The 12,714-nt window shown below is 46.1% G+C and overlaps 1 protein-coding gene across 1 annotated transcript in view; it reads right to left on the bottom strand.

Moving 5' to 3' along the window:
• Nucleotides 1-12,714, bottom strand: part of LARGE1 (LARGE xylosyl- and glucuronyltransferase 1) — a 478,727-nt gene that overhangs the window by 32,376 nt on the left and 433,637 nt on the right. Inside the window, 1 exon segment of the mRNA XM_049115330.1 lies at nucleotides 7,572-7,735. Coding sequence (XP_048971287.1) covers nucleotides 7,572-7,735 — 164 coding nt within the window.

Below are 12,714 nucleotides of genomic sequence, written 5' to 3'. Positions count from 1 at the left end.
AGAGAGGGTCTCAAGAGACAAAGGTGAACCTAAGCTACAGAATTTTCAGTTTGGAAAGAATTGATTATGCCATCTTTATGAGAAAGCAGCTCAGCCTCAGAGGGAGCATGGCTTGCTGAAGAGCCCTCAGCGAGTGAATGGGAGAGCTGGTTAGCACTAGGACCCGTGGCCCCGACTCTCCATCTCATGCTTTTCTCCACTTCCCGGAAGGGCCACCATCACTTCATGCTAGGAAGAGGAGGGCAGAGGCTCAGGAAAGGCCAAAGAGATGTCAGTAAGGTCTAGATAAGCCAGGGCTGCCCCAGGGAGCCTACTGAGACAGGAAGCCTCGTGTGCTCTGTCTGAGGACAAGGGAGCAGGCAGGGAAAGAGCTAAGTCTGAAACTTACAAGCCTGGGTTGGAAGGAATTCTAGAATGTCAGTTGGCCTCTGTTGGGATGGGGAACTCACTCCCTACAAGGCAGCTGATGAGAGCAGGGCAGATTGCATGGTATGGAGGTGCAACTGTGGCCTCTGGGGTTACGCAGAAGTGGGTCTGAACTCTGAGCTGTGTCAGCATTCCTGAGCAAGGGATGATGGTTCTTTGGGCTTCCATTTCTACATGTGCACAGTGCAGACAGTAATGCCTCTGTAGATCACAAAATGGCAACAAATCATTCTTGTCTCTCAATCTATACCCTCTGGTGATACTCCTCATTACTGATTCTGGGATGGCCATGTCACTTGCTTCAAACAGGACACAAGAAGTGTTAAGCAGTGCTTATTTGCTGGGGCTTGACCCTAGGTGCTCATGGAACTTTGTGACTACTGCCATAGGGCAAGCCTACTTACCATGAGATATGCAGCAGGTACTCAATATATGGCAGCTGTAATTTCTTCCTTAGGTTCTATTTCTGCCTCTCAAACATGCACCCACCTAACAGATATTTATTTAATATCTACGAGGTATGGATTACGTGTTGGACCCTAGGATGAACAAGAAAGACAGGGTTCCTGCACTTCTGGAGCTTCCTTCTGCTGGAGGGAGAAGACACAGAACAAACCGAGAAAATTCAGAGGGAGCAAAGGGCTGAAGAGGCAAGGAGAACAGGAAATAGGATGGAGTAACCCTGAGGGCTGGCCAGGGAAGGTCTACTGGGGCCATGAATTTGAGACTTGGATCAGGAGAGGGACCCAGCCTTGAAGAAGTGTGGGCAAGAAGCTTTCCAAGGAGAGGGAGCAGCCCTTGGGGTAACCGAGTGTAGTATGTTGAAGCAAGAAGAGAGGGAAGATGGGCGAGTGAGGGGGGCAGAGGGAAAGAAGATGTTGGGAAGTGGGAGGGGCCAGGTCCTATGGGGCAGGGAAGGCCAGAGCACGCAGCTATACTACTATTCTATATACAGGAGGAAATTATTGGGGAGTTTTAAAGACATTGGCCTGATATACAGATGGTCCCCAGCTTATGATGGGTTGACTTAACAATTTTTCAACTTTACGATGGTGCGAAAGTGATATGCATTGAGAAACTGTGCTTTTGAGTTTTTAATTTGCATTCTCCCCTAGGCTATCAATATGCAGTAGGATGTTCTCTTCTGGTGCTGGGCAGCAGCAGCCATGGCTCCCGGTCAGCCCCTCGATCACAAGGGTTGACAACTGATACACTTGACAATCATTCTGCACTCAGCTAGCCACTCTGTTTCTCACTTCCCATACAGCATTCCACAAATTGCATGTGATAGCCAACATTTTGTTATAAAACAGGCTTTGTGTTAAGATGAATTTATCCAGCTGCAGGCCAATGTAAGTGTTCTGAGCACGTTCAAGGTTGGCGAGGCTAAGCTAGGATGCTTGGTAGGTGGTTAGGTGTATTAAATGCATTTTCAACTTATAATATTTTCAGCTTATGATGGGTTTATTGGGCTATAACCCCATCCACCATAAGTTTAAGGAAGATCTATTTTTTAGAAGATCACTATGGCTGTTACATGGAGAAGGAGTTACCTTTCACTCTCTAGAGCGGTGCTTTTCAAACTTAAGCATGCTCAAGATCACTTGGGAGGTTTACTATGACACAGATTCCTGGGTTCCCCTCTAGAGGTTCCCATTCACTAGGTGTGGGTGGGACCAAGAATTTGTGTCACTAACAAGCTCCTGGGTGATCTGAAGCATGGGCGCCTTTACCTCAGCTAACAGTTTCTTTCCTCCACTCACAGGAAATAGAGAAGACCACATGATTCCCTGGACCAGTACTTAGTACCTCAATGACTTTGTCAAAGGGAACACGAAAGAGCAAGCGACTCCTGGCCAGGTGGCAAGGATGCTGTGGCCAGGATCCCTCCCGGCCAGCCCCCTCTGTCCTATCCACCATCCTCATCTGCGGCTGGGATGGGAGGGCGGTCTCCTGCATGCTGGGAGTGGGGGAGACCTGCTGGTTGCACAGCTGTAGCAGGCGACGTTCATTCTTTCTGAACAGAATTCTAGAGGGAGCCAGGCATAGGAGCCTGTGCGCCGGATCCCCTAATTCACTGTGGCATTCACGTAGGGCCTACTTCTGACTCAAAGGTTTACAAACACACCCGAAATGTTTCTTCAATTAAAAATCAATCCAACAGGCACCAATCAGCCTGCTGCATCATAATTGGATGTGTAGGATGGAGCGAAAGGAGGGATTCCTACCATCTCCATCAGCTTGTGGTACTGCTCTATATTTTTTTATTATGTCCCACTAAGCAGCTTTCGTTAGGGTGTGGAACTCCTTGGGCTCTCTGGGGTATTGTCAGGATGGCAATACTTGTCACAATGCGTTAAGGGGGACTGTGTGCCTGCCATCCTGAGGGATGGGTGTGCTTTGAAGGGAAGGCTTCTGTGGTTAGTGTTTGTGGCAGATATGAGGGGGGCCTGGGTTTCCCTTTAAGTGGGTTGGGAGGGAAGGTCCTGCCAGTGTCCTGCAGCTCCAGCCAGGAGGATGCTTCTAGCTGGCACTAGAAGGAGGAGTTCTGTTTTGCTTGTATCTTTTTATTGATGGCAACTGTATACAGAATTATGGACTTGGAGTGTTAATAATTTAAAAACTTTTCTTTCTAATTGTCTATAAATTCCAGATTGTGAATTCTATAGCTAGCATGGGAGAAAAAAAAACACTAAGGGAAGGGAAACTAATATTCAATGTAGACCTATTACCTACTGGTCACTTAAGAGCTTCTTATTTTATAAAATCCAGACATCGATCTGTGACCTTGACAGTATCATTGCCACTTCACAGATAAGATGAGGCTCAAAAAGCCTAAGAATCTTGTCCAAATTCAAATAGCTAGTAAGTGGTTCAACTGGACTTTGAACTCACATATTTCTCTTTTTGTTTTCCTATATCACTTTATCTCTCCTTTAAAAAAATATTTTATTTTAGAAGATTTAATTTATGTATCTGACAGAGAGAGCACAAGCAGGCAGAGTGGTAGGCAGAGGTGGCTCCTGGCCGAGCAGAGAGCTTGATGTGGGGCTCGATCCCAGGACCCTGGAATCGTAACCTGCGCCAAAGGCAGATGTTTAACCAACTGAGCCACCCAGGCTCACTTTACTTCTCCTAAATACCTACCATGTGCAGATGCAGTGGTCAAAGTTCTCAGATCTGTACATATTTATTGAATGCAAATATATGCCAAGGGCCTTCATAGACAGTCTTTTCATTTAATCTTAGGACTCTACAAGGCAAATATTTTTAACTCTGTAGAAGGAGAAAGATAAGCAAGGGTGTCAGGACTTGCCCAAGATCACCAGCTGAGTAGTAAAGAAGCCAGTGGGATTTGAACCCAGAGCTCTTTGTCTCTAAGTCTAGTGTCCACAAATATTAAGATTTTGGCCAATGATGCTATCAATGATAGGGAGCCTCTGATTGACTGTATGTCGGGGCTAAGTCCTGGCTGTGTATGATCTCATCTGATCATTACACCAACCTTAGCTGGGGGCTACTGTCATTGTCATTTCCAGGTTATAGATGAGGAAACCGAGGCCTGGAGAGGTGACTTGTCCAAAGGTCAAGGTCAAGAAGTGGCAGAGCCACCAAGACCCTACAGTGTCTGACTCCAGGGACCAAATTATTCAAGGTCAGTCTAGTTTATTCTGATTAGAAAATATGTCAGATTTGTCTCTTCTATTTTCTCCTGAGTTTGGAGGTACTCACCGGCTACTAATCTTGATTCACCATATTTTATTGATAAAAGGAATGTATTAATAGGAGGCATGAATGGGACCAAGGAAAACCAGGGATGCTCTGAGAGGTGAGAACCTGGAATTATCTGGAACTCACTCACCTGGGCAGATTACAGGACGTGAGCTTCATCTGAGGGGACTGAGGTGCATCTGTGTTGCCCAGAGAACAGAGGACTCATCTAAACCATCATTCAGCATGAAACTCAAGGATTAGATTTTATTTTCATTTGGAATGGCATACAGGAGAAGGGAGACGCAATGGGAAGAGAGGTCTGTCATGGCCAGCTCACTAAGTGCTGCTTGGTGGGAGAGTGTGTGCACCCAAACTGAAGGCTGGGTGAGAAGCCAGATAGAGAAGTTTGGGGTGACCCTGGGGCTCTGGTCTATAGGTCAGTCCTTTATGGAGCCTCACTGGGAGCCAGGTAGGTTTGAGCCGGCAGGGGGCCACCTGCCTTGGTTTCCCCAACACCCTCTGTCATCCTATCTACTCTCTGCTTTCTCACCTATGCCGTAAGCTCCAACCACACTAGAGCCTGTGTTCTCAGTGGGCCTGGTGGCCTCTTTGTTCCCTATTTTACCTGCTCCACCTTGGGGACCCACCTTCTCTCCCCATGTACTTTCCACCTCCCATCTACTCAGCCTCCAACTCAAGCAGGCAACCTCTTCTCGGACACACTGCCTGTCTCTTTCTTTGTCCACCCCTAGCCGGGCTAGGGGCTCCCAGCACAGCATCTCTCTACAGGAAGAATCTGTTGCCTGTCTGTAGCAGGCTGAATTCTAAGGTGGCCTCCACAACTCCTGCCCCATGGCATACACTCCTGTATAACCCCCTCCCTTGAGTGTGAGTCGAACCCAGGAATGGGATGGAACACTGCTTCCATATGACAGACTGCAGAGAGTCCCCTGCTGGCTTTGAAGAAGTAAGCTGCCATGCTGTCAGAGCACCACAAAGCTAAGACCTAAGAGTGGCCTCTTGCTGCTCAGAATGACCCCAGCCAGAACCAGCAGGGAAACGGGGACCTCAGTCGTAGAACTGAGAATGAGCTTAGAAGTGGACCCTGACTCCCATGAGGTCACAGCCCCAGGCAACACCTAGACTGTAGTCCTGAGAGCAGAGCAGGGGACCCTGCTAGCACCCATCCAGACTCCTGATCCCCCAGACTGAAAGATACTCAATGTTACTCAAGCTGCTATGTCTGTGGCAATTCGTTCTACAACAGTAGGTAACTAATACCCTGAGACGTGAGTACGCTTTATACTCCTTGAAGGCAAAAACTGGGTCTTCTCATAAATATCCTCCACTTCACAAGAGCCTGGCACACCACAGCAATAGATATTATACAATACCTACTAAGCGGTCTCATGAATGTTACAGATTAGGAATCTGAGGCCACGGAAAGGGGAAGACCCTGTTTGAGGTTACAATACAGGTCAGGATGGAGTTGGTGCGAGAAGCTCTGGGCTTTTCCCTTTCATCCCAGCTTGTCTTTCCCTGCTACCTGCTATGCTTGGCAAGTTCACCGTGTTCCTACAGAGGAGTCCTGAGGCCTAAGAACCTCCAGGAAACCACCCGCCGGTGGAGCCACTGAATCCCACAAGTGAGCATTTGCCAATACACAGTGGGACACATAAAAGTGATGAGTCTGCTTCTGTAAGCCATGCTCTACATGGCCCATCCCCAGATGTCCCTGGAGGCAAGGTTCCACTCACTCCTTGCAACCCCTACACTACTTCCTACCATATGTGAACCTCTCTGTGGCTGAGCACTTGCTCCTTCATTGGTTTGCTCATTCTTCAGTCACTCCCCACTAGTAACCAGTGGTATTTACTGAACACTTAACAAGCGTGCCGGGTACTATTCTCAGCACCTAACAGCCATTAACTCATTGAATCCTAGAAATGGTCCCATGGAATCACATCCACAGGCTGCAGGGGCATCTCTGAGGTGACTCAGAGAAAATGAGCCAATCAAACTCCCTAATTGTGGGAGCTGAGGGGGAACGATATGAAGGAAACTGGAGGTAGGGAGCCACTGTGGGCTATGTGTAAATGGAAGAGAAAGCTTGTCAGGGAGGGAGGGAGACACACAGGACACCCAGGTATGGAAGGGTACAGCCTTGAGTGAATGACCTCGGGCTCTGAATCTATGCAGCCCCTGGAAGCCAGAGAGACGCTTTCCAAAACATAAATTGGATCATATAACTTTGTGTAAATATCTTCAATAACTTCTTACCACACTGAGAATAAAATCCAAATGTTTTGGTGACTTTGTTCTATAATTTTAATCTCATGCCACTTTCCTGCTATCCTTTAGCCACTGATCTTCTATCATGTTTTTGAATGTGAACCCCCCTTTTTTTTTTAAGATTTTATTTATTTATTCATGATAGTCACAGAGAGAGAGAGAGAGAGAGAGAGAGAGAGAGAGGCAGAGACACAGGCAGAGGGAGAAGCAGGCTCCATGCAGGGAGCCCGACGTGGGATTCGATCCCGGGTCTCCAGGATCGCACCCTGGGCCAAAGGCAGGCGCCAAACCACTGCGCCACCCGGGGATCCCTGAACCCCCTTTCTACTACAGGGCCTTTGCACTTTTTATTTTATCCACCTGGATTTTTTTTTTTTTCTTCTTCTCAGCAACTCACATTCCTGACTCCTTTTCTCATCCTTTAGGTCTTTGCAGAAATGGCCCCTCCTTAGATTTCCCCTGACCACATTACCTTAAAAAGGTCCTTCTCTTGACATTGTTATTATCAGTTTCGGTTCCTTCCAAGCACTTATCACAATTATAATCATTTTATACATAATCATTTTACTTAACTATTTTCTTGCTGTTCATACCACAATACTCATGTTCTTAACCCTGGCATGCATAAAACAATCCAAAGTGTCCAACCACACAAATATTCTTACTTTACTAGTTTGCAATGGAGTTCAAAGGTGAATTTGTTTTAAGAACTCCCCAGGTGATTCAATTTGTCCCCAGCCAAAGCTGAGAATCAGTGCACTGGAGTGTAAGCCATGTAAGGGCAGGGATCATGTCAGTACTTCTGATAAAGGCTTGATGGATGTTTGTTTCATCGATATACTAAGAAAAGAAATAGCAATTGCTTTCTAGCAGTGATAGTGGTTCCAGATTATGTATTTGCCTATACTATACCCCTTTTCCTTGAAGTAATTTGCATAGAGCTCTATTTTTAAGAATCAATTCTTCTGTTCTCAAAACCACCACCCTCACCAGAAGACAAGAGCCCCTGGTTTTCAGGGCTGGAGAGGAAGGTGTGTGACCCAAGCCTACGCCTGTGAGGTAATTTCTCCTTTTTCCCTTTGACCCAGTATAGAGCTGCAGGGTAGTGATTGTGGGGAGGGCAGGGCCCGTCTGCCTACCTGTCCATGGAGAGCTGAGCGACCAGGGTGACATCCGTGTTGTCCGAAGCGGGCTCATACTCATAGTGCAAGAAGTAAAGGTGGGTTCGGTGGACGGTGAACCGCTCTCGCCGGAACTCGTAACACAGGTCATCCTCATCAAGTTCAGAGAGCTGCTTCTGGAGCTGAAAAGTAGGAGAAGGGGGCGGGGGGGGTGCGCGTATGGGATCAAGAAGGTAAGCTCCAGGGAGGTAGGAGCCTGCCTCTGGCTGAGTTGGTTATTCACTGGATTTTGTTGATGGGTCACACATAGGACAGGATCGCTGGTCTTAGTTTCCTCTGCTGGCTAGCTAGTTATTTATTTATTTAGCAATTTAATTTTAAAAAGGCAATAATTAAGGGCAGTTGTCCTTGCCATCTGGGAAAGAAGCACCATCTAGGCTGAGAATGATGGTGTTCACCAATGACAAATGTATAAGCAACCAGAAACTCCTTAAAAACAAAAAAATGCTTTGATAGGTGACCTAGTACAATAATTTCAAATAACAGGGAAGAAGGTACCGAAATCCAAATGGAACAGTACCTTTGCATGAGTTTCTCTCTTGTCTAGAGCTACAGACTTCAATCTCTGTACCAGGTATTGAAAAGACCAACCCAAAGACAAAATTTAAAAATCTATTCCTTTCATTTCAGCCAAGTTTAATCAGACTTGGCATCCACTTTTCTTTCTTCTTTCTAACTCTTGGGAAGTCCCGCTCCCTTAATCTGCCTAGAGAAGTTCTTTACGTGGCTCTACTTGCCTTCCTACCCCAACCAATGCAACAGCTGGATGACCTGCCAACAGAGAAACAAGGATTTAGCGTGTGACACCGGCATATGCAGATGCACAATATCCAGATCTGTCTGGATGTGCAGATCTGTCTGAGGATGTGCAGCTGCCCAATATACAACCATGTCATGCCAACCCCACCGTGTCCCTCCCAGGCAGGGGTGACTATGCTTGTTTTATAGATGAAGATTTGCAATGAAAAAGTAAAAGGACTTCAATAGGGACAGAAATGAGATCAGTGGATGTGTAGCGGCAGAGTGGATGGACTGAGAAGAAGCAGGAGAGAAGTCTTTTGTGGAATGGAAATGTTCTATGTCATGGTTACAGTGTTACATGTAACCCACTGTTACATGGGTTATACATTTATGAGAAGTCAACAAACTATACACTTAGAATGGGTGGATTTAACATATGCAAACAATTTCAATTGAATTTACTAAAGGTCAAATCGCTGGTTACAAGATTCTTTCTGTGACATCAGCCTAGTGTATCACATGATGGCAGATAGTTGAATGTAGTTTAGTTTGTGGGGCTAGAGCTACTAACCTGGCTGAATGTAACAGAGCATTTTTTCTAAGAAAAAGGTGTATGTATATATTTTAAATCTCCAAATCAATAGTGTAATAAAAAAGAATTATATTAACTCACTTCTTCATGACCCTGTCTCAGTTAAAACCATTGTCTTGATAGATTAAGCTATAGCTTTATTTCTCAAGACGTGTGCAATGGCAGAAGAGTGCTTTAATCCCTTCAATTCTTCACCCCTTCCCACATCTCTACTCTTTGTCATGTGACTTGCTTTGGCTAATAAAACTGTAGGGAAGCAATGCTGCCCTAATACTGAGACTAGGCTTCAAGGAGAAAGTGTGTGTTTCTTGTGCCTCTACCACTACCCTGAGAGAATGCCTGGGCTGGCCTGCTAGAGGATGAGACACACCTGGAGCAGGGCAGGAGCTCCACAATTGCCTCAGTTGTGGGAGCAAGGCCAGCCAAGCTCAGCTTCCTGTATTCCACTGAGGTTTTACAAGTTTAGAGCAACAGATAACCCATATGGTGTCACTGGGATTTTGTGCAGGGAGATTTTTCATTATGTGACCTGTCCAACATATCCTCAGACAGTTAGCCTCCTGGGCCCCAGCCCACTAAATGCTTGTAGAGTTCTCCATACAGCCTATACAACTCCAAATGCACCCCCCTCCCATATTTCCAAATGCTGCTTGGAGGATCAGTTGAGATCCAGTGATCTATGAGATATTCTCACCCACCTTTAAAATTTTTAACTGTTAACAAGGATGCAGTAGGGGAGTCTCTTCAATTTTTCATGTTAAATTTGAAGTTCTGGCCTATTTGAAGATTCCTATTATGCCGACAGTGTGACCCATGTAAGGCCAGGAAACTGGAATTCTCATTCCATCTAATATTCTATGAGCCAAGGGGCCCCTTCTAACATGCAGGATTAAACCCAGATCCTTGCTGATAATCATATTCTTGCTCCCTGACCCATCGCTCCCCCGCCCCCACCCCCAGGTACTCTGTACTTGCACCAATGCCCTCTCTGCTCCCCAAACCTGCCTTTCTCTCCCTCTGAGACTTTGTATGTGTCCTACCCTCTCTACTGCCCTCCCTCCCCTCACCTGCTTTTCTCCACCAGGGGACCTTCTATTTACCTTTCAAAATTCAGCCTGGATGACACATTGTCTGTCTGAGACCTTTGCTAGCCCTGCCAGGTAGGACTGGTCCACTTCTCTGTGCCCCGAGAGCCCTTGATTCATAACTCCACTAAAGCACTTGTCAGTTTGAACTGAAATTACTTAAGGGCAACTTTCCTGGTGACACGGTGACACTGTACCATTGCCCCTAGCACCGTGCCCACTGCATGACAGATGCTTAATATTCATGTGCTGCATGCATGCGGAATATTTGCTGCATGAAGACCATAATCATTAGAAGGCCTGTCCTTCTAACTTTCTTTTTGTATCCTCTAACAGTATGCATAGAAGGTGATCATTCTTAAGCCCATTATTTGTTCCTATATTTGCAGTTCAAGGGTCTGTGATGGTTGAAAATGTGTTAGACAGCAAACAAGCATGCATCAGGCTCTGTGCAAGGTGCTGGGTAGGTGTGATCTCCTTCCTTGGAGCCCCTCTGGGAGGCATGTGCAGCCTCATTTGACAGCTGAAAAGCAATGTCGAGATCTTGAGGTCACTCAGGGAGGTTGAACCTGGGTCTGTATTCTACTACCGAGCTGCCTCTCCAGGAAAGATGCTCATTCAGCCTTGGGTCAAGAAGCACACATGGCACCGTGGCTGAATGACGACTGGTTCTATCCCACTCCTGTCCGCACAGTCTTTGGTGAGTGGGTGAGGTGCTTAACCCTTCTGGGCCCTGACTTCTTCAAGTGTAAAAATGGGGATGATAATAGGAACTACCCCAGGGGATTGTAGGAGGATTCCAAGAGATCCTGCATATGCAGAGTACAGTGTTTAGAGTAAAGACACAGCAGACATCGTCTGTTACATGGTTGTTATCAGAGTTAGGAAATGGAGACGCCTGGGTGGATACTTTCCATCCTCAACCACCACCTGGAGGAGACAGTAGGGCAATGGCAGTGAAGGCTGGAGCTCGCTGAGCCTGGATAGCACTTCTGTCTCATGAGTGTCAGAGACAGTCCCCACATCTTCCTTGAGGAACCCAAATATACCAAGAAACCACAATGTTGCCCCTCAACTGGAAACAACCAATTCATATCCTCCTTCTCTCTCAACTACACTGCAAAAGGGCACATGCAATTATTCCCTTTTAGAGAATAAACATCTGCAAAGCTCTCTGCAAAAACAGGGTTGTTTCCGGGGGTGGGGGTTGGAGGGTGCAGTTTGATCTATGTGGTGTTTTTAATGTGTTGACAGGAGTGCATGGCTTCTGGTACAGTGAAGACAGAGGGAACATGTGAGGGTGGGTGTGGCCAGGCATGTGATAATGGAGAGCAGGGTTTTTCTTGATGAGCTTTCAAAAGAGAAGTTATCCTCATCCTGTGAGAAAGGAAGTTAGTGGCCAGAGCATGAGAAATGCATGTATGTATAGGGATTTCTCTCTATATACGCAAGCATACTCTTGAGTTAGGGTGAAACAACATTCCAAGATAGATAGCTCCAGGAGCCATTTTCTGAAAAACACCCATATATAGTGGGATCCTCAAGGCAGGAGCTGTATCCCATTCATTTCTGAATTTCCTATACCTAGAACATCTAGAGCACCCTGTGTGCTCAACAAGCCTCTACTGGATATACTCCCAGCCATGTACTCATGTTAAAAAAAAAGGAACAATAACAATAAGAAGTGCACCCAGAATCACCAAAGCATGGCCTGACCTGGTCGGGAGGGTCTACCAGCAGTCCTGGAGGGATAAGTAGGCTCTGTGAACTTCATGGTACCACTAATATGATTCAGTGGCATCCACACCCCTAGGTCACCTGTGGCCATCACGGTACCTAAGGAGGAGGGTCTAGGGAATACCCTTGTCTACCAACCGCACTGGGTATTGTGGCAAGCACATCAAATATGATGTCCAACATATGATGTCGGAATCTATGGGACTCTGGACCAACCAGATGCCTTCCCGGCGATTAATGTTATATTCCTCATCAACATGATGAGGTTCAGTGCTAAATGCTTTCAGGCGGATTGCTTTATTAATTTCATCCTTCGGCACACACCTCTGTTTTACAAAGGAGGAAACTGAGTCTCAGGGAGTTTCAGTCATCTGCTAGTTGCACGGCTCAGGAGAAACAGTTCCAGACTGAGAATACAGTCTTGGGACCTCACATAAGGGACACCTTGGCAGTGCAGTGACTCCTCTCCCCAGGGATAGATGCAAGGATCAAAGAGACCGTGGAAGACACAATGCTCCATGAAAAAGCAGGCCATAAAAATGCATATGCAGTATGATCCCAATACAGCAAAAAGACAAACAAACAAAAAGCCACACAGAAAATAGAGCAAAGGGAACACATTACAGTGTTAACAAAGCTTTTCTCTGCCTGGTGAATTCACGGATGAATCTTATTGGCTTCTTTATACTTTTCGGTACTTAACAAATTCCCTGCAATTTTCTCAAAGGAGTTAATGCGTGTTAAACTGCTTTGTAAACTGTAAAGTGCTACACAAAACCTAAGTCATGTGATTATGATTGCATTATGTACCTTTTCAAATTCTAATCTAGGACTTCTTACTGCTGACTGCATGGCTGATGTTATCTCAAGGGGAAGGTTGGAGCAGCTTAAAAACTACCTCTTTTCCACCCAAACTATGGGTGATTTCTCCAGGGAGATGCTGAGC

This window comes from Canis lupus, chromosome 10 (genome assembly GCF_003254725.2).
Source record: "Canis lupus dingo isolate Sandy chromosome 10, ASM325472v2, whole genome shotgun sequence".
Taxonomy (NCBI): domain Eukaryota; kingdom Metazoa; phylum Chordata; class Mammalia; order Carnivora; family Canidae; genus Canis; species Canis lupus.
Note: the sequence above shows the minus strand (reverse complement) of the source record. Positions and strands in the feature narration are given on the sequence as shown.